The sequence below is a fragment of the Choloepus didactylus genome, chromosome 3, assembly GCF_015220235.1.
Source record: "Choloepus didactylus isolate mChoDid1 chromosome 3, mChoDid1.pri, whole genome shotgun sequence".
Lineage (NCBI taxonomy): Eukaryota > Metazoa > Chordata > Mammalia > Pilosa > Megalonychidae > Choloepus > Choloepus didactylus.
In genome coordinates, this window is record NC_051309.1 from 133,074,888 (window position 1) to 133,095,233 (window position 20,346).

A 20,346-nucleotide genomic window follows, 5' to 3' on the forward strand; every position below is an offset into this window, starting at 1 on the left:
GTCTTAGCTCCCTTATCTGTAAAGAAAATAGCAATAATAGCAATAATACCTGTTTAGCCTACTCCGCTAGAATTGACGCAAGTGTGTCAACTGTGAGAGCGCTAGTTCCTATCACTCTGATGATTACTGTGTGTCCTTTCTTTTCCTCAGCACTTTACAGAAAAAGAGGTACAAAAATCTTCCGATTCGTAACACTCTTCTCAAAGCACCTTTTCTTCTTCCACACCTTTTGGCCGGTCTGGACCTTGCTTTGAGCCTGCGCACTTTCCCACTGTCAGCTGCCGCGCCTTGATGACGCAAATCTTCTGCGCGGCAGAGAGAACGCGGCGCGTGCGAGGCGACGCAGGTTTGACTTTCCCCGCGGATTCTGGTACCTGTGGGGCCTGGGGTCTGCGACCTGCCACACCATGAAAGAGACGCCGCTCTCAAACTGCGAACGCCGCTTCTTGCTCCGCGCTATCGAAGAGAAGAAGGTAAGTGATCCCCACGGAACTTCGCGCTGCGTGGGGCTCCTAGATCGCACGGTCCACCGCTGCCTTCGCGCCAGGAAGATCAGACCTTGCCAGCGCAAAGTCGCAGAGCCCCAGGGGGGAACCGCGGTTGCGTTCCCTGCACTAGCAGGCATTATTCTGCCCTCTTGTGTTCACAGAGACTGTCAGTGCCCAGGAGCCTAGTTTCCGTTTTCTATGATGGTGAGGAGGTCAGAATACCGTTTATTGTCCAGGTGTTTAGAACAGGCCCTGGCGCGTAATAGTTCCTCAGTAAGTATTTGTTGAAGGAATAAATGAATTGAATGTTATGTTTACAGCGGCTGGATGGCAGGCAAACCTATGATTACAGGAGCATCAAAATCTCATTTGGAACAGATTATGGGTGCTGTATTGTGGAACTTGGGAAAACAAGGTAACAAAGGATTCAAATTCGATATAAGTTCAATAGGCAGTAGTTAAAAAAAAAACTTTGGCTCAGTTGTTTACAGAGCTCCTAGGAAGTCGGGCAGTACTTTTTCTTTGCGGCCTCAAATAAGTACATTTTCTTTAACTCAAGATTTTTGGGTTTTGTAGTCAAAACTTTTAATTTTTTAATCATCATAAATGTATTTTCGGTCACATGAGTATCTAGTTGTTCTTCCTGAGCTCTATAAATTATATTGACAGCCAACTGTGAATAGACTCAATTTGTGCTATGTACTGCAGTGGCCTCTTCTCTTTCACATTCTAATGTGAAGAGTTTAGAAATCTTGAACATCTAGTCATTAAGTAGGCCCCACTTTCCTCTTTTTCCTGAGGGGCATGAGAATTAACGTTTTTGTATTAATTTGAAAGTTGTGAGAATATTTAGTTAGACAGTGTTTGCAAACCTTGGCATATGACCATCTGAAGGAGTCTCAAGTTTTCATGCCATCTTGTATCAAAAAACATTTGTTTTAGAAAGGAGAAATAAAAGGCTGTTGATTACAGAACACAATAAATCTCTGGAATAATAAATATTGTTATGAGAGTTTTTTTGTTGTTGTTGTTATCTCTTTAGGTATACCAATGTTTTCTTTCTGCAAATATTCTACTGCTGTATTTGATATGTAACTTCTGCCTCTTATGATGTCATGTCAAGTGTCTTATTCCTCAAAGTAAAATCAAAACTCAACTGATATCTGTTTAAGATTTTATTTCTCTTTTTTTAATTGGAAAGGAAATATATTTAAATAACAGATTTGCACCCTTTATCTTTGCAGAGTTCTTGGACAAGTTTCCTGTGAACTCGTTTCTCCAAAACTCAATAGGGCAACAGAAGGTATTCTTTTTTTTAACCTTGAACTCTCTCAGATGGCTGCCCCAGCTTTTGAACCTGGCAGGTATTTAAATATTTTTCTTACACTGCTTTAGCCTGAGGAAAACCTAACAGCAGTGAGCTATTGCTGTAATGACTGGTGTTATATTTCATGACAATAGCCCATTCCTATTTTCATAGGCAGTCAGATCTCTTGGTGAAGTTGAATCGACTCTTGGAAAGATGTCTAAGAAATTCGAAGTGTATAGACACTGAATCTCTCTGTGTTGTTGCTGGTGAGAAGGTGGGGAATATGCCCAAAATTCTTAATTTTAGGATGAATATTGTTGATTCATGGGGCCCTATAGTTATAACTTTATTCTCAGAGCTTTAGTTAATAAAATTTTGTACTAGTTCACATCACTTCAGATGCTCCTAAGTGCTATCCGTTGAGCCTGGTGTCATCTCTTTTTGAAGGGACAAAAATGTCATATTAAAAGGATGAAAATATCAACTTGGATTTGTATAAAATGTTTCATTCTAAGAACTTGTAGCTTTTTCATATATTCTGTCATTCACTTTTTTGTTATTTAAGTGAGTTGATAGAATCAGGTAATGTTTTCCTTTTTTTATGGTAGATAATTGAAGAACAAATTAAATCTTTCATTTGGATAGGTTTATTGATTTACACAGGGCCAAACAATAATAATGTTAGGGCTGACACTGGAAATCTTAGTCTCAATAAATTGTGCTCCATAATGATACTTAGCAGTTTATTCTTGATTAAGGTATTTTGACCAGCTCTTTGTCCCCTGAAATGTCACTTAACTTTTCTCTTTTCTCATCCCATACATGAATATGATATTTCCTGCTATTTACATTACTTTTAAAGTTATCATAAATAGTAAAAAGTAAAACCTAGAAATTTGAGGTTTATAACTCAAGAAATACTATACAAATTAGTCTTCAGATTAGGAAAATCTTAAGCATAGAGGGATTCTATTTATTTAGACTATTTTAATGTTGTCAAATGACTCATAGAAAGGCAAGCTGTTGTATCAGATGTTTGTTTGGCTTAATATTTTTGCAAATATACTTTTATTAATAAAATAGAAGGAATAAGTGCATGTTAACAGCAAGAGAAAAGTCTGCATATGGTGTTACTTTTCCTGATAAATAGGACCCTGTTGTAGTGAGTTAAGGTTTTTATTTTTTATTATAAATTCACTTTCAGGTTTGGCAAATACGCGTGGACCTACATTTATTAAATCATGATGGGAATATTATTGATGCTGCCAGCATTGCTGCAATTGTGGCCCTGTGTCACTTTCGAAGACCTGATGTGTCGGTCCAAGGAGATGAAGTAACTCTGGTAAGCTCCTGTGATGTGAGCCAGACTCTGTCACATGAATGAATGAGTGTCCTGGATGTGCAGGCAACTTTTATTAGTGAAGTCATGTCAAGATGGCATCTCAGTTTTAAACTTTGTTCATGAGGCAAAAACTTAACATGGTCAAGACTGCCGTTGAGAGCTCCTGAATCTCCTCCTGTATTGAAATGTTTGCCAATAGAAGCACAGCCTAGCCACATTTTCCAGAATAGAACTGGATGACTACTTTTTGGATTGAACATTAGATGAAGTAATGGCTTATGCTTAGGGGCCACATGTGAAAAATACATGGTTCTCAGTACAATGAGATGCTTCCCTTGTGAGAGGCATGCAGTAACTGAAATGGACTGAGGAGTCAGCAGATTCAAATCTCCCTTCAGGACTTTGGTGCTTTAAGTGGAATAGATGGCAGAAGTCCAACAGAAAAACCTGCAGGGCTTATTAAAACAGATTGCTAGGCCTTACCCCCAGAATAGGCCTGTGGGTAGGAGCAGGGAATTTTGAGCAGTTCTTCTAACATAGCATTCCCAGGTGATACTGATGCTGCTGCTGGTCCAGGGACCATGTTTGGAAAACTGTTGACCTACACTGTTTACATTGTCTTTCTTTTCTGTTGAGTATATATGTTTTGATTCATAAATTTCACCCTAGAATAATGAAAGTGCAGTGTAGTGGTAGTTTGAGTCTTAAAGTTGCTAAAGGAAACATCAGATGCCTGTATCTCTTAAGCAGTCATTCAGTGGACTGGAGCAGAATCTTTAAGGACTTAGACATAGGGACAAAAGACGTATTAACAATAGAGATACGTTCCTTTAGAAGAGGGAATTGGTGTAAGGAAGTTAAAAAGAGTAGAGAATAATTAAGGGACTTGAAAAGGAGAGCAGTTAAAAAATACTATAAAATTATTGTTGGTGGGAGTGTAAAATGGTATAGCCACATTGGAAAAGTTGGCATTTTTTAAAAAAGTGTAACATAAACTTACCATTCAGCCCATCAATTCCAAGCCTAGGGATCTATCTACCCAGGAGGAATTAAAGTATATGTTCACTCAAAGACTTGTATGTGGATGTTCATAGCAGCATTATTCATATTAACCAAAAACTGGAAATAGTCCAAATGTCCATCAGCTGACGAATGGATAAACAAAGTGTTATGTGTTTTTGTTTTTGATTTTTTTTTTTAGTGAGAAGAAATATTTTCTTTTTATCAAGGTAAAATTCACATAACATAAAATTCACTATTTTTAACTATTTAAAAATATGTAATTCGTTGACTTCCAGCACATTCGCAATGTTGTACAACCATCACTACTATCTAATTATAGAACATTTTCATAATCACAAAAAGGAACCCCAATATCCTTTTCCTCAGCCTCTGACAACTACTAATCTGCTTTCAGTGTCTATGGATTTGCCTATTCTGGACTACTCATATAGATGGAATCCTACAATATGTGGCCTTTTGTAGCTAGTTTGGTTGTTTCCACTTTTTGGCTATTGTGAAAAATGCTGCCACAAACATTTGTGTATGACTTTTTTTTTTTTTTTTACAGTTCTCCTGTGTGCATACTTCAGATTGGAATTACTTAGTCATAGTGTATAATAATCTTTTTAATATGCTGCTGGATTCAGTTTCCTTGCATTTTGTTGAGGGTTTTTATATGTGACTTGTTAGGGATACTGGCCTATAGTTTTCCTTTCTTATGCTGTCTTTGGTATTAGAGTAATACAGGTCTTATGGAACAAGTTAGGAAGTATTCCCTTCTCTATTGTTTTGGCAGAGTTTGAGAAAGACTGATGTTTTTAACCATTTGACAGATTCACCAGCAAAGCCATTGGTGCTGGAGTTTTTGTTGTTGGAAGATTATTGATTATCTCTTAAGGGCCTATTCACATTTTCTAATTTTTCTTGAGTCAGTTTTGGCAGTTTGTTTCTAAAAATTTATCCATTTCATCTAGCTTATCTAATTTTTTAGCATATAGATGTTCACGGTATTCTCTTACAATCCTTTTTTATCCCTGTAAACGTCAGTAGTAATATTACCACTTTATTGTTGATTTTAGTAATTTGAATTTTCTTTTGTTCTTGGTCAGTTTGACTAAAAGCTTGCCAATTTTGTTGATCTTTTCAAAGAACCAATTTTTGGTTTCATTGTTTCTATTGTTTTCCTATTTCACTTATCTTCGCTGTAAATTTTGTTTCCTTCTGGCTTTGGGTTTGCTCTTTTGCTAGTTCATTAAGCTGGAAGGTTAGGTTATTGATTTTAGATCATTCTTCAAAGTTTTTAAATCCCTAACCTTTTTTTCCCAGACTTTTTGATGTCTACTGTTTTCCTCAAATGTTATTCCTTGCTCCAGGTGGCAGTGGCTAATACATTTGCCTTAAAATATTTTTGAAAAATGCCTCTCAGGCAGTCACCTCTATCTTGGGAGAATTCTGAGTCAGGTGAAATTAAAGCAGCCTGTTTGCAGGACTCCTTCACTGTGCCACAACACAGGTCAAAACAACCAACCAAATTCTTTGAGAAGTCTGCTCTTCTTCCTCAGGCATCAGGAATCCGCACTGGGAATGCCCGTGCTGTCTTCAAGACTGCTGCTGGTTTCTCAAATGCTGAATGCCGTAGAAGCCTCTAACTGGTAGCCAGGTTGTGCTGTGTTGGGTGTGGGCCAGGCGCCCAGGCCAGGTTCCAGCTCTGTTGGGGCAGTGCCTCTCTTTCCTGAGGGCAGCTTCCCAGTGCCCGCAGCCTCTGTGAATGCCTGGAGCAGGCCCTGAGTGGGACTAAACAGGAAGGCTGGCTCAAATGTGCCTGCTAGGGACCAAAGTGTTTTATATCCATACAGTGGAATACCTTTTAGCAGTAAAAAGGACCCAATTATTGATGCAGGGTAGATGAAACATTATGCTAAATGAAAGAAGCCAGATCCAAAACCACAAATTGATTCCATTTATATGAAATGCCCAGAAGAAGCAGATTTAGACACACAAAGCAAATCAGAGATTGCTTGGGGATAAGAGCGAGGATTAATTGCAAGCAGACTCAAGGGAATTGGGGGATAATGTTAAAAAAAAGTTCAAAAACTGAATTGTGATAGTTGCACAACTCTAAATTTATTAAAAATTGAACTGTGTACTTACAGTGAGTGGATTTATGATATGTAAATTAGACTTCAATAAAACTTTTTGGAAAATGCTATTAAATTTTGAGAAACATGAATGTAATAAAAGAAGGTATTTAGGTTCTCACTAAAGATGAAAGAAATTTCATTTTTTATTTTAATATTTGATGTGCAGGTTGAATTTTTTGTTTGCTATTAACTTTTCAGTGACTGTACTTATTGACCCTTTTATTTTGAAACAGTATACACCTGAAGAGCGTGATCCTGTACCACTGAGTATCCATCATATGCCCATTTGTGTCAGTTTTGCCTTCTTCCAACAAGGGTAAGTCTCACCTTGTCATGGAGCTGAAATTATAAATGCAGCTAGGAGTTTTTTTGCGTTGCTTAGGTGCTCATGAACAAATAAACCTCTCCTTTAATATTAAAGAGCCTTATAATTCCTTTTCTTTCTTTTTAAGGGTATTAGTTGGCAAAGCGCTTTCTCAATAGAGACAAACTCTTCTGCTAAAATGAAGACACTTCACAATGTTTTTCCTTTCATGGCATACTTATAAATTTATGAATTTACTCTGGCATTTTAGTCTCTTATCTTTCCTAAGGATGTACAGTTGCTAAGAGAATTGTATGCCAGGCTCTAATTTTAGAAAAGGAGTAAGAATTATTGTGGATTGATGGAAGACAGAGGACAATGGAGCATCTAATTGCAGTAGTTCTAGGAGCAGGTCACAAAGGGAAGTGACTCACAAACTGGAATAAAAAAAAATGTAGTTTCCTTACCTGAATAGCTGTTTCTTCACGACTCACTGCTAAATCCTCATACATAGAACGGTGCCTTTAAATGAATCTTTTGAAACAAGGGGAGGTGTTGATAAAATATTTTAACAATTTTGCAAATAAGGACTAGAGAAGAACTTTCAATTTTTAGTCATTATAGTATAGAATTTCATTAGAAGGAAAAAGACCAGCCCTTGTCCAGAAGAAATATAATATAAACCATATATATATATGTAATTTAAAATTGTCCAGTAGACACATTAAAAGAGTGAAGCAGATGAAATTAATTTTGATCTATTTTATTTAACCTAATATATTCAAAGTGTTATTTTAATGTGCAATTGATATTTTAAAAAGATTATTATGAGTCTTTTACATCCTTTTTATTTTACTAAATCCTGGAAATTAGTGTATATTTTACACTCATAGTACATATCAATGTGGACTATCCACATTTCAAGCATGTGACTGGCTAGTGGCTAACATATTGGATAGCACTGAAATAGACAATTTTATTTTTTAATTAATTATAGTAGAACAAAGAAGAATTTCAGAGTACAGGACATTAGGGAAACCTTAAAATAACCAGATTATTATCTAAGGTTTTATTAATGAACCACAAGTCATTTAGTCAAAGAAATAACATTAGGTTTAGATTATATGTTATTTAAATAATGTGCAGACTTAATGTGATTTCACTGTAATAGCCAGAGATAGCCACTTAGCATTCATTTTGTGTTCCTAGGAAACAGTAATTCTCCTTGTCATTTTTCTCTTTAAAGTGACTCAGATAAGTACATTCACAGGCTGAGACCTGTACTGTGTTGACTCATTTGATGCCATCTTTTTGAAACATCTGTTGTCCTAAAAAATGACAAGCATTTAGTCTTTTCAGATTTGTTTCAGATCCTTTTAACATACATTTCAGAACTTATTTATTGGTTGATCCCAATGAACGAGAAGAAACGTGTAATGGATGGCTTGCTGGTGATTGCTATGAACAAGCATCGAGAGATTTGTACCATCCAATCCAGTGGTGGAATAATGCTACTAAAAGATCAAGTTAGTGCTTTGATTAATGTCCTATTAAAAAAAATTTCTTTAGAAGCTTTTTGTTGTCTTTTGACAAAATCCAATGAGGACACTCTCAGTGATGAGTTCTAGGATTGTGTTAGAATCTGGTGTCAGTACCATCACTATGTTCTGTTGGCTGGTGGCTAGGAGGGATCCTTCTTCCCCCCTGGCTGCTCCTTTGTCTGGCTGGCCTGAGTATGACCGTTGCAGACAGAGGAGCTCTTTTTTTTTATCTCCTAGTCAAAAACAAAAATTCATGTCTATATCAATAAGTAAGTCAAAAAGGAGAGATTAGGTAAAAGATAGTTTTACTTTTAGAATTTGGGTACAATAAGCAGTCATTCTCAACTCAACTACTTATCAGATTCACCTGGGGGCTTTTAAAGACTAGATTGCCATACAGCATATAGTGTAGGTGATTAAGAGCAGAGACTGCTGTAGTGCGAATTCTAGCTCTGCCTTGTACCAGCTGATCTTGGGTAAATGATTTAATATCTGGGCCTCGGTTTCCTTATCAGTAAAATAGAAAATGATGTTTTACCTATACCTTGTGGTTGTTAGAAACATGTAAGGATAAATATATATGAATATCACACAATGTGCAGGAAATACTAAGTACACCATAATGTTAGTTGCTGTCATCATCAACATCATGGTCATTATTGCCAGCATCGTGACCACTACCAAGATCGTGTTTCCAGAGATTCTGATCTGTTAGATCCCTGAGGCATGGGAATCTTTGTTTTATAAAAGCTTCCCAGAAGATACTGTGTACATGCCATTTCTTCAACTAGGGTGGTAGATCACTCACACAGAAAGGAAGTTAGTTCATCCCTGAGCATATAATGTATGTCTGTGGCCTCTTCAATGGTATCTTTTAAGTTGTCAAGTAAAAATTTTTGGGTCTCTTCCCTTAACATGTTTGTCCTTCCAATATTTTAAAACAGCTCTCACATCTTACCTTAGTGTGTGTTTACATTTTATTATTTTCATAATTGAATTAAAAAGTTAGGCTTAAGTAAATTATAAAAGTAAAAAACCTAATCCTTTAGATAAGAGATTCTTGTTTTTAGTTTCATGGGAGAAAGCCATTCAATTTGTCTTTAAATAATAGACTTCACTTTTATAAATAGGTTTTGAGATGCAGTAAATAGCTGGTTGTGAAAGTAGCAGAAATTACAGAGCTTATACACAAAGCTTTGGAGAATGACCAGAAAGTTAGGTAAGTTTACTTTTTTCAGAACTAAATGGTCTTTTTCTAGATTTTTCTTTTAAAGCCCTTTCTTACACAAAGGAAATTATTTAATTTTCAAAATTGATTTCAGTTGAATATACTACTTAATATGTTTTTTTAAAGTTGATTGAACACTGCTCATTATATTTTATTTCAATATAGTGACCTGTATTGAAAATTCAAATAACATTCTTTTAAAATTAATGTTTTCTTGGGGAAAAAAAATCTAGTGACATAAATTAATGAGAAGAACCAAAGTGGGGTTGAGTACCATCTCCACTTCTTACTGCATGACCTTAAATAGGATACATAAAACAAAATACATAACCCAACACTTTGGAGTCCTCTTCTGTTATGTGGGAGTTAATACTTCCTGGTAGGGTTGACTTGAGGCTTACAGAATAATATACTTTAAGCACTTAACACATACCTGGCACATGGTTCAATAAATAGTAATTATGGTAACTATTTTTATTCTTTCTCTTAATGGGCATAATACTTTGGTGAAGTTAAGTTAGATAAACCAACTCTATTTCAGTATTTCTCTTGTATCAAAGGAAAAATTAGTAAGAGATTTTTTTCCCCTTCTTGTCTTCTTTTTATTCCTCATGTCCCCAAAAAATAACTCCCAAACACAGGAAAGAAGGAGGAAAGTTTGGCTTTGCAGAGTCTATAGCAAATCAAAGGATCACAGCATTTAAAATGGAAAAAGCCTCTATTGATACCTCTGACATAGAGGAGAAAGCAGAAGAAATCATCGCTGAAGCTGAACCTCCTTCAGAATTGTATCTTTATGGTTTTTTCAGTAACAACAAAAAGATTCATAACACTTTTGGCATTATTAGGACTATATGAAGGGTATACATACTGAAATTTGTTTTTGAAAGACTACATTTATCTTACTTTGTTAAGAATTAGTGTAAAGGCACTTAAGATACAAGATGACATAGTGATTTGAGTGCCATTGAGTCAGTGGTATTACATCCAGCTTCTCTTCAGCTATCTTGCAAAGACCAGAAAATTTTATATTTTAAGAACCAGTTTTCAGGAATTCATTTTCCTTCGGAAATGTGTTCTTTAATCTCAATGGCATGAGCAAACATTTTATGCACTATTATACATTGTTCTTTATACTATTTATTCTATTCATTCACATTTATTACTACAACTAAACTGTTGAAAGCCAGTCTCTCTTGATATCTTACCATTAATGTGTCCTTTGTTTTATTCTCTTTCTGATTGTTCAGCTATGTATAGTATAGCTATTAGTAAATTCTTTTTTTCCCCTAGAATTTGAGGCACACTTGAATCAATCATAGAAGAAAACTTTCATTTTCATCTTTTTAACAGTAGCAATATTTTTGCTATTCAGTTTTCTTAACTTACTAAGTGTTTCTAAACCTGTGTTATGGACCCCTGGAACTGCCCAAATTGGAGAGGGAATGGAAAACTCCTGGGGTGATCTTGAAGATTCTGAGGAGGAAGATGAGGGTGAAGGTGGCAGTGATGAAGCTGTCATCCTTGATAGTATAAAAGAGGACACTGCATTAGAAGTCTGCAATATTGGAAGCCAAGGTAGGTGATATACTTCATGGCTCTTATATATTAGGTATATGCTTCCCTAATCTTATTTTATATTAGTGGTTCCTTTTTGGAGGGGCTGAATATTGTGTGATTTAAATTTCAACTAAACTCTTGAGGCTAACTGCAATCTTAATTCCAATACTTTTCTAAAATACTATGTTATCTTTGTTGATTAGTGGTATACCTTGGCTTGTAAATGATAATGGCATTTTTAATTTTAAAAGTTTCTGTTTTTTCTTTTCCGTGTAAATATTTAAAATTAAATAGGCACATGTGGCTAGTGGCTACCATAGTGTACAGTGCAGTATTAAAACATACAAAATTCTAGAAGTGCCTGGAATACTGGTAGTCCTAGATGTTCCTTGCATTTTGAAAGCCATGGAACTGGAGAAATTGTTGATTTTAGCTATGGATGTTTTTAAGACCGAATTCTTGACTGCCCCATGTAAGAAAATTATCATATGAGGCGCTAGGAACCCGGATGGCAGGCAACTAGAGGATGCACTTAACAAATCTGGTTTGTTGGGGAAACAGCAAAGGTAATATTGTTAGGTATGTACTGCACATACTGGGAGCCTGCTGTCATTGTTATTATTACTATTATTATTCAAATAAATAGGTAAGGAAAAAAAAATCTCCATTCATTTGGTGTTATTCTTCCAGACTTTGTTTCATGTATTTATTTACTATATGTACATACCCTGAAGTAAGTTGCTTAAGCACAGGGACTCTGATGAACACAGAGTCCATATATAAGAATCAGCCATATTCTTTCTAAATGCTGCATAGAATTCTGTATTGAATGTAACCGGTTGGTTGAACCATTCCCTTATTAATATGGTTTCCATTTTTTAACTGTTAAAGACATAGTGATCATCCCTTGCATGTGACTCCATATGTTTGTGTAGTATTTTTTTACAATAGTAGGTTAATAGCTAGACATGCAATTGGCTGGTTGAAGAGTAAATGTTTAACTGAATAATGAAGGTGGACCTGAGATAAAGCCATTCTAAATCATGTGAACAAAGAGAAACTTTTAAAAAGGAAACTAATTGGAAACTTAAAATATAGAGAATTGATATACAAGCAACAAACTGGAAAAAGTTTAATTCACATTTTATATTTATCATTAATGCTCAGGAGAAACTTGGGCAAGATATAAAGTAATTCTCAAAGGAAAACAAATGGCCAGCAACTTTTTCATGGTCAAACCCTGGGAGTAATAAAAGGAATTCAAACCCAAGCAAAAAAATGAGGATAGCAGAAATACCAGTATTGGCAAAGGTGTATGGGAAAATGGGTTCTTAGAGATTGATTTATTGAAATGTAAATTGAAGACTTCTGGAGGGCAGTTTTGGCAGGAATCTTTCAGAATGTGTTGTACCTTCTGACCAACAATTCTGCTTCTAGGAATTTTCCTTCCAGGGTTCTGTTTATATAATAGGGAAATTAATTTAAATCTTCAAAATTAGCAAATTCTAAGATAAATTGTAGATACCTTCTAGGGTAGCCCTAGCAATTCATCTGGCTTACTGACTTCATATTGTCTCCAAATTGGTTCTATAGAAGATGCTATATAGATTTTTCCAAACTTTTCCATTATGAGCAATGTATCAAATGGTTATATAATATTTAGGAAAAGAATTTGTAGGAAAAATAGGGGGAAGAATTTATATAGGTTTCAAGGGCTCCAAGGAACTACTTCAAGAAGGAAAGATGTAGAAAGAACAGAGATTTCTAAGCCTCTACCCAGGAATAGCTTGAGCTCTCTTATCTGTGTGGAAATGGAGTTTTAAACCTCATATAGAAACAGACAGCACAATACTGTGATGTTAGCACAATATTATAAGTATAATGAACAAAGCTGAGTGTGAATGTGGTTGAAAGAGGAAGGCTAAGGCACCAGAAGGGAAGATAGAAGATAAAAACTGGAACTGTATCTTAGTGAAACTAGAGTGGGCAATGATTTTACAAGGTGTTTAAAAATGGGATGGTATATAGAAGGAATACAATTAATGGAAACTAGGGTGTGTAGTTAACAGTAACATTGTAATATTTTATTAATTGTAGCAAAGGCAATATACCAAAGCCAAATGTCAATAAGAGGGGTCTATAACGGAGAGCTATGGGATTTTTTTTTTTTTTCTTTTCGGAAGATATGGGAATGTTCTCATATAGATTGTGGTGGTGGAATGCCTAACTGTGGTTATACCAGGAGTCATTGATTGTACACTTAGGATGGATTATATGGTGTGTGAATAAAATGTTAAAAAAAACCTCTTGATATAAACTGATGTGAAAAATTTCCAAGATATTATTTTGCTTTCTTTTTTTTTTAAACATTTTCTTTAAAGGTACCCCTATAGTACTTTCAGACAGTGAAGAAGAAAGAAATGATCATTTTAGAACCCAGACAAAAATCCAAAGAAAATAAGGTAACAAATTTCTGGTTTATTTCAAATGTATAAACACATTCAAACTTTAGAGGCTTCCTGTCACCCTCTGGTTTTACTCTCATCTTACCTACTATGAAAAAAACATTGCTTTAATTTTCATTAGAAACCCAGCTGTTCTTCCATAGTTTCTTCAACTTGAGATTTACAAACATTAGGACCTAATTCTATCATAAAATTGTTTGGATGCCTTGTAAAATTACTGTATTTTGCTCTTATCATTGGCAAGTTTTTATCCTATTGGAGAAATACAAAGAAAGCCTCCTATTTCTGTGATCAAAACTTAAGTCAGCAAAATGGTGTGAGTCTGGTAAACCATTGGGTCTTGCTGTTCTGGTTCCCGCACCCCTGGAATCAACTTTTTATGCTAATACTGTTAGTTCAATTGTTAGCTTTAATTTGCGTTGTTTATTCACAGAACACAGACCATCAGTGCAACAGAAGAAAAAACACCAACTAAAAAACCAGTGAAAAGAGGAAAAAGAAGAGAGCCGCTAATTAAAGCTAACAATAGTTATGTATACTATTAAAAGGATATTTATTAAGTGCTAACAACCATGGGTATTTTTTATTCACAAATGCATTATAAAATCTAGTTGCTTCTCTATTTTTTTTTTTTTAATATAATGCTTTAAAATAAACCATGTGGAGTATTTCTTGTCTGTTAATTTGCACAACAATCTCCCACCCCAACCACAACCTTTCTGTTACATTTGTGGGTTCATTTTTTTTCTCGTCTCAAAACTTTAAAATAGGTTTTAAGTAGCTTTGGCTTAGGTCAAATTGATGGGGAAGGAAACAACATTTTTCATAGGCAGCTGCAGGAATGCAGAAAGGTCTAAGTAGAGCCTAAGTAGGATCATCAGCAGATTTATTTGAGATATGCTTAGATATGTTCATAGGCAAATAGGCCCAGTTGCTTAGGAAAGTGTATGCCAGAACGTGAGGATCTGTTTTCCTAAAACTAATTTAATTTTAGGGAAAACCTCCCTCATTTCCATTATATATAATTAGTTAGATTTTATGAATGAAATCCTGAAGAGGTCAGATCTCACCTCAAATTAAAGGACTTGCAAATCAAATTTTCCAAATCAATTATTAATTCTTATTATCCTCACAGCTGGCATTATTAATACTTTGTTTAACAAAACCACCTTAAAATTAGCCAAATATCTAAGATAGTTACATGTACAAAAGATATACAAATTAAAGCCATTAAAAAGTATAGATATCATAATTTGTTATTGACCATAACTTCCGTATTTAGAAATGATTGTAAAATTAAAACCTAAGATAAAAAACTGTACACCATATACTTTGAATGATTTACATCTTAGAAAACAAAGGCAGTCTTCAGTTACATGTTTAGTGTCTCTGGTGGGTTGGAGGAGAGAAACACCATGATACCTGTAAGTAGGGGAAAAAATCCATTATATTTGGTAAATTCACTGGGTGCAGTATATCATGGAATAACACGTATAGTGGAAGATCAAAAATGCTATTTCTATCTGATTGAGTTAATGATTGTCTGGTCCCCAGAACGTATGCACACACCCCTTACCCTCTCTTCGCTATGCATTAACCTACAACCTTATTAAAACATAGCCTGTTAAGAGAACAGCTTCTTGAGGCTGGAACTGATAAATATGTCCCCTAATAAAGTTTTAAAATGTTAAGGACCCTCTGAACCACAGGGTCACTTTGGAAAGCAAGGTTCTTTATATCTACTCAATTCTTACTTTGAATGTTTGTACTTTCTCTTATTGATTGTTGTGCATGTTGTGGTGCTCTGAGGTAGGTCTGGTGAAGGTCCATGAGACAAGGCTTAAGATTTTCCAGGGTATATCCAGTCTTTTGTACTAACGACTCAGGCTACAGAGAAGAGAGCAGAGAACCATGAGTTTTGTTTCTGTCAACAGACACTAAACACAAATTGGTGTTAAGCTCCCATCATGTTAAATTCCAGTTCTAATCTGTTTTCATCTTTTATCCTGACTAGTCCATTTGTACAGTTTTCTCTGTCAGCAACAGGTCCTATTGCCCCAATTCTTTAAGCATGCCTTTCAAACCCAAGTTATGACTAAGCTTTCTACCTAACAAATGAAGAGATGTTATTCAACATGTAAGACACTTTAAACAATGTATATTATTAAACAGTTTTTCCAGGTCAGTACATCTAGACAATCATCAGTTCTATAGAACAACTATTTAACTGGCAGAGTCTTTCAGTCACAAGGTAGAAAGACAACGTAATACATACCCAGCTTTGCCCTGTGACTGTGTAGAGTGCTATATGAAAGGCTGCTCCAGCAATAACTGACGGCAAATACTTCAGGTATGGGTCAGCATCTATCAAACTCAACTCTCCCAAAAACTGGAATGAAAAAGCAAATACTTTATGACCACAAAAGCTCAAGAACTTAAACCTTAAATATGCCTTCTGACCCATTTTTTTCTCATCTTTCAGACTGGCTCTATAATAGCAACCAGAGAAAAATTTCCAGAGCCTCAAACTTGAGTATTTCTCAACCTGTATTTTTCTTCTTTTAATAACTTCTTAAAAACAGATCTTCTAGCTACCGTTTCTAAGATTTTATCCTCATACCAGGATCCGTACTGTTTTCTCATGATATGTTACCTTTTGTCAGTGGTAGCCTTTCTTCTATCCCACAGCATTAATATGTACCTGGAATACTAAATCTCTTGACAAAAGCTGTATAATGAAACCAGGGCTTGAGTCTTAGAGTTCAACAAAATGAAAAGAACCTACCATTGCCAAACTTTCAACTTTGCAGTTTGCAGGCTGATGATGCAGAAAATACTGGGTAAGAAACTGATTTACTGTTGGTGCTGCTAAGTCAAAAGCAAGGACTTTCAAAACTAGGTGCTCCATTCTCAGAACTTGTTTCTTGGTGTAGGTATCATCTGTAATGTATACAAACTCTGCTACTTCTGGGGGGTATATTTCTTCAAACTTTCTACGATGAGAAAAAGATTTAAGTAATCAGTCCTAAAAGAGAAGCAAGCTTGCTAATTCCATTTCTGCAATCCCATTTGGAATGAAACCCCACTCTCCAATTGCCTGTTTCTACTGATACTTGCCTATCATCTCTACCACACTGGGTAGCTAATTGCTAATTAAAAGGCACAGATCAGTAAGAGACTTTTAGTTCTCCCAGTATTGGTCAAAGGGAAAAACTGAGATGCATAAAATTTCCCAAGATGGGAACAATGCTAGAGTTCATAAAGTAACTGAAAATTTAGAAAATACAAGGCTTAAGAAAACAGGTATTTTACAATACAGTTTTTATGTAAGACATTGCTTATATGCCAGAAAGCACTCTTATTATGGAGAGATCCACAGTTTTTAACTTTGTAATCCAGTCCTAGTGTACTAAAATATAACCAGGTTCCATGTTTAAGAAGGTACCTTGGAATCCAGATCTGGGAAAATTAATTTCCTCTAAATTTAAAAAGTTTCACCTCTTCCCTTCCCCACACAGATGCAAAGTAGTTAGTAACTCTGCTTTGTGTAGTTTGCTAGAATGCTATCCTGTGAAAAATTAATTTCTTCCCTAATCAGAAAGGTACTGATAACTTTAAACTCAACAAACCAAGTTGGACTTACGAAGCTAATAGCATAGCAGCAGTGCCCACAAGCTGAAGTTTTCCCCTCAACACAGACATCGATGAAAGGAACCTATCAATGTAGTTCACAGCCAAGTACAGGGTCTCATTCTGTAGTTTATATTCTTCTCCTACTTCAACTAACCAGTCCACGAGGATAGCCCTCATACTGTTCGTGATATCTGGCTGTTTCTTCATGTAACCCAATTTAGGCTTACATTTAACCTGTTGAGAAAAGTTACTTAGTATAGTGTTAAAACTGTAATTAGATTATTCTACTATTAACAAAGATGCTATATTCTAGAAATAAGTATAGCATTAAAGTAATTCACTAGCAGTTAAACATTATTCTCTCAATTTTATTTAGCCACATTTAATTAGTAACGGCATACAAAACTGGATTCAGAGAGCTTTTACCTCCATTTCCCTAAGGTATGTGTGAATGTCCTCATGGTAGTCTGGTACTTCATTAACACTCACTGGTTTTTCATCTTCTAATACAATTGACATGTCCATAGTATGTGGTGACTCTGGCAGAATTCAACATATATAATTAAGTTACTTGAGTCCCTATTTAATAGCTAAAAGTAACTGCCTTGTCAGCAATTCCTTACTACCAGCATTAGATTTAACTACAAAGGGCTTCTCATGACAAGTACATATTTCACTCTGGTTTTACTATCTCTGTCCACTTAAGTTTGGAAAGATTTTAATTAATGAGGAAAAGAAATATTGTTAGGCCACTAACAGGAAAATGAGCTTGAGGCTAGTATGTTAAACTATTTATCATTCAATTTCCAGAGCAATAGGAGCAAATGGCAGCAAGTGGTTCTATTAGAACAGAGCACTTAGAATCCAAGTTTTTAGATAATATGTAGGCTTGCCCTAAAAGAGCTTGCTTAGTCCAAAGTCTGACACACACTCAAAGTGCAGTTAGGCAATAACTAGAAGCAGGGCTAAATGGTTTCATCAATAAGTGTGTGATGAGAAAATTACGTTAGGGGCATTTCAAACAGATTAAAACTACAAATCAACAAGTGATTGTTTTGTCATTTAAATGGAATTAACTTTTGATAATTTATTCTCCCAACCAAGTAAAATTTTCCAGGGACAGATTAAATTATGTATTTGTGATTGAATTAAGTTGATGTGATTGCTAGTATATCAGAAGGAGCACCCCATTAGAAGGAACTGGGTGGGTCCTTTTGTAGGTCACTAGGTCATGTATTAGCTGTGAAATTTCATATGTCACACACTTTCTAAGTTATATAGAAAGGATCAGGTAAAACAATACTGTCTTCACATTTAAATCATTAATCCAACTGATTTAATAATTATAATCAACTTGATTTGATACAGCTTTTAAAACTTACCAAAACTACCATCCATTGGATAATCAAGGGGTACCAGTGGTTTTCTTGGTCCAGGTAAAGTAACAGCTGTGTTAAAAGCCAAGGCATCTTTACATTCCGTTTGTTTAGATTCCGCTGGCCTCTTCTGAGTTTCTTCTGCTTCATCCACATGAATGGTAAATGCAGGCTGTTTAGTGTTTGCTTTCCAGGGAGGAACAGTGACTTTGACTTGCTCATCATTTACAGGAAGATCCTTAAGAGGTGCAACCTAAAAAGAAATTAATAACTGGCTCTGAGCCTATTAAATGGAATTTTCCCTTCTTCCCCTTATGGGTCTCAGGCTTTGCTTTTATTCCCAAGTACTCTAAGGAAAATTAAACTATACGGGGCAAAGACCAGGCAAGGAATAGTTTGAGTAGTGATAAAGACAAAAGATGGCTCCACTTTATAACAGACATTCCTCCTATGACTATAGAAAAGTTGATACTAAGTGGAATTATGCCAAATCAATCAAGGCCACCAGATGGGTGAGTGGCAGGCTGAAAGTTGACAAGTTTAGGAAAGAGTTGGAAAAATGTGTTGGTTACCCCTTTCGCCCCAGGGTGGAGCAACAGAGCAAATCCGGCTAAAATGGCGGAATTTGCCAAAAGTCAAGTATTTTTATGCTCTTTCGTAAGTGGAAGCACTCTCTTATAGCAAGATGATTAGCGGGGAGGGTGCCAGGGGCAGTGAACACTGCGTAGGGTTAAACAGCAGAGGAAGGCTCTGGACCGGACAAAAGCCATAGTAGTTTTGCAAGGCTCGGCTTGACCCCAACAATTACAGAGATGTTCCAATAGAGCAGCCTGGCAGTATACGCACAGTGCTGGCCGGGGTCCTAATGCTAAAAGTAATGGGCTAAGTCAGTGTTATCCCACGCGGCGGAAAACCTGGGACCGAGGGGACTCCAGACACGCGCACCCTCTAAAAAGGCCAGATGATGCTTTCTCGCCACCCTTCTCCGCCTGCTAAGCCCATGCCCCACACTTGTCTGGATCACTCACACAGATGCCTTTCATTCCCTTACCCGTCGCGTCTTGGGCCTCTGCTGCGGAGCTGGACCTCGCGAGTTCCCCGCCTTCAACACCACCAGCCCTGCCCGGGTCCGTGGCTGCTGGGAAGGCACCACATCTTCGGGGTTGATGTTCTCCTGGTCCTCTTGGAGAGCCGATTGCTGCAACGTTAGCAGGGCCGAGCCTGCCTCGCGGGCCGCAGGCCCCGGCGCTGAGTTGCCCAGCATCATTGCTCCCGGGAGCGGACGGCGGGATCAGCCTGCGGCGCCAAGCAGCGTGCACTCCGCCCCACCGACCGGCCGAGCCAGCCCCGCCCAAGAACGCTCCAGCTGCAGGCGCCCGCCGCAGCCCCGGCCAGTCTGCCCGCCCTCACCCGGCAGGGATCGCGTTGGAACCGGGGGGCCGCGGAAGGCGCAGGCAGGCACTGCCCAGCGTGGAGAACCAAGAACTCCCCCAAGATGAAGCGAACAGCCCGCCGCAGGGGCGGCTGTTCATGCAGTTCAAGTATCCCGCGACTATTGAAATGGGCCAATGAAAGAGGCCGAGGCTCTTGACGTCACTAGAGGCGACTCGGTCGCAAGCGAGTGAAGGCGGCCGCGAAGGCAAACGAATAGGGGCGGGATGGAACTATGTCGAGCGGTAGCGGGAGCTTAAAACGCCTGCGCAGGGTGCGGAGAATAGAGGGCGGTGCCTGAATTTCTGGTGGATTTAAACTGGGGGACTAGGCGGTACGTAGGTTCAGGGCAAGGGCTGTCTCTAAAGCGTTTTAGGGTATACTGAGATAAACATTAGCAATATTAGTGGGCCGCTCCAGCCTTTAGTCCTGGGGCTTCCGGTTAGCGTTAACTTGCTTCCCAAAGTTCAAAATCAGACTCGGCCTGGTAGTTTTACTCAACTTATTCAATCTCTCTTTAGTCTTG

General features: G+C 37.0%; 3 protein-coding genes across 3 annotated transcripts in view; 1 reads left to right on the forward strand and 2 right to left on the reverse strand.

Moving 5' to 3' along the window:
- Positions 1-335: 335 nt before the first annotated feature.
- Positions 336-13,912, forward strand: EXOSC9 (exosome component 9). The gene is given in 16 exon segments (XM_037830577.1): positions 336-473; positions 809-903; positions 1,733-1,852; positions 1,969-2,071; positions 3,002-3,139; positions 6,516-6,598; positions 7,979-8,015; positions 8,017-8,112; positions 9,258-9,346; positions 9,997-10,143; positions 10,749-10,933; positions 13,297-13,331; positions 13,333-13,350; positions 13,352-13,377; positions 13,814-13,866; positions 13,869-13,912. Coding segments are annotated over 16 exon segments (1,320 nt in total). The 5' UTR covers positions 336-407; the 3' UTR covers positions 13,898-13,912.
- Positions 13,387-20,308, reverse strand: CCNA2 (cyclin A2). The gene is given in 10 exon segments (XM_037830579.1): positions 13,387-14,779; positions 14,781-14,802; positions 15,135-15,153; positions 15,156-15,267; positions 15,656-15,769; positions 16,166-16,373; positions 17,024-17,247; positions 17,440-17,552; positions 18,396-18,642; positions 19,441-20,308. Coding segments are annotated over 10 exon segments (1,302 nt in total). The 5' UTR covers positions 19,657-20,308; the 3' UTR covers positions 13,387-14,752.
- BBS7 (Bardet-Biedl syndrome 7) overlaps positions 18,510-20,346 on the reverse strand; it is a 90,920-nt gene continuing 89,083 nt past the window's right edge. Inside the window, exon 20 of the mRNA XM_037830574.1 lies at positions 18,510-18,642. The gene's annotated coding sequence lies outside the window, so the exon portion shown is untranslated. The remainder of the gene's footprint in view (positions 18,643-20,346) is intronic.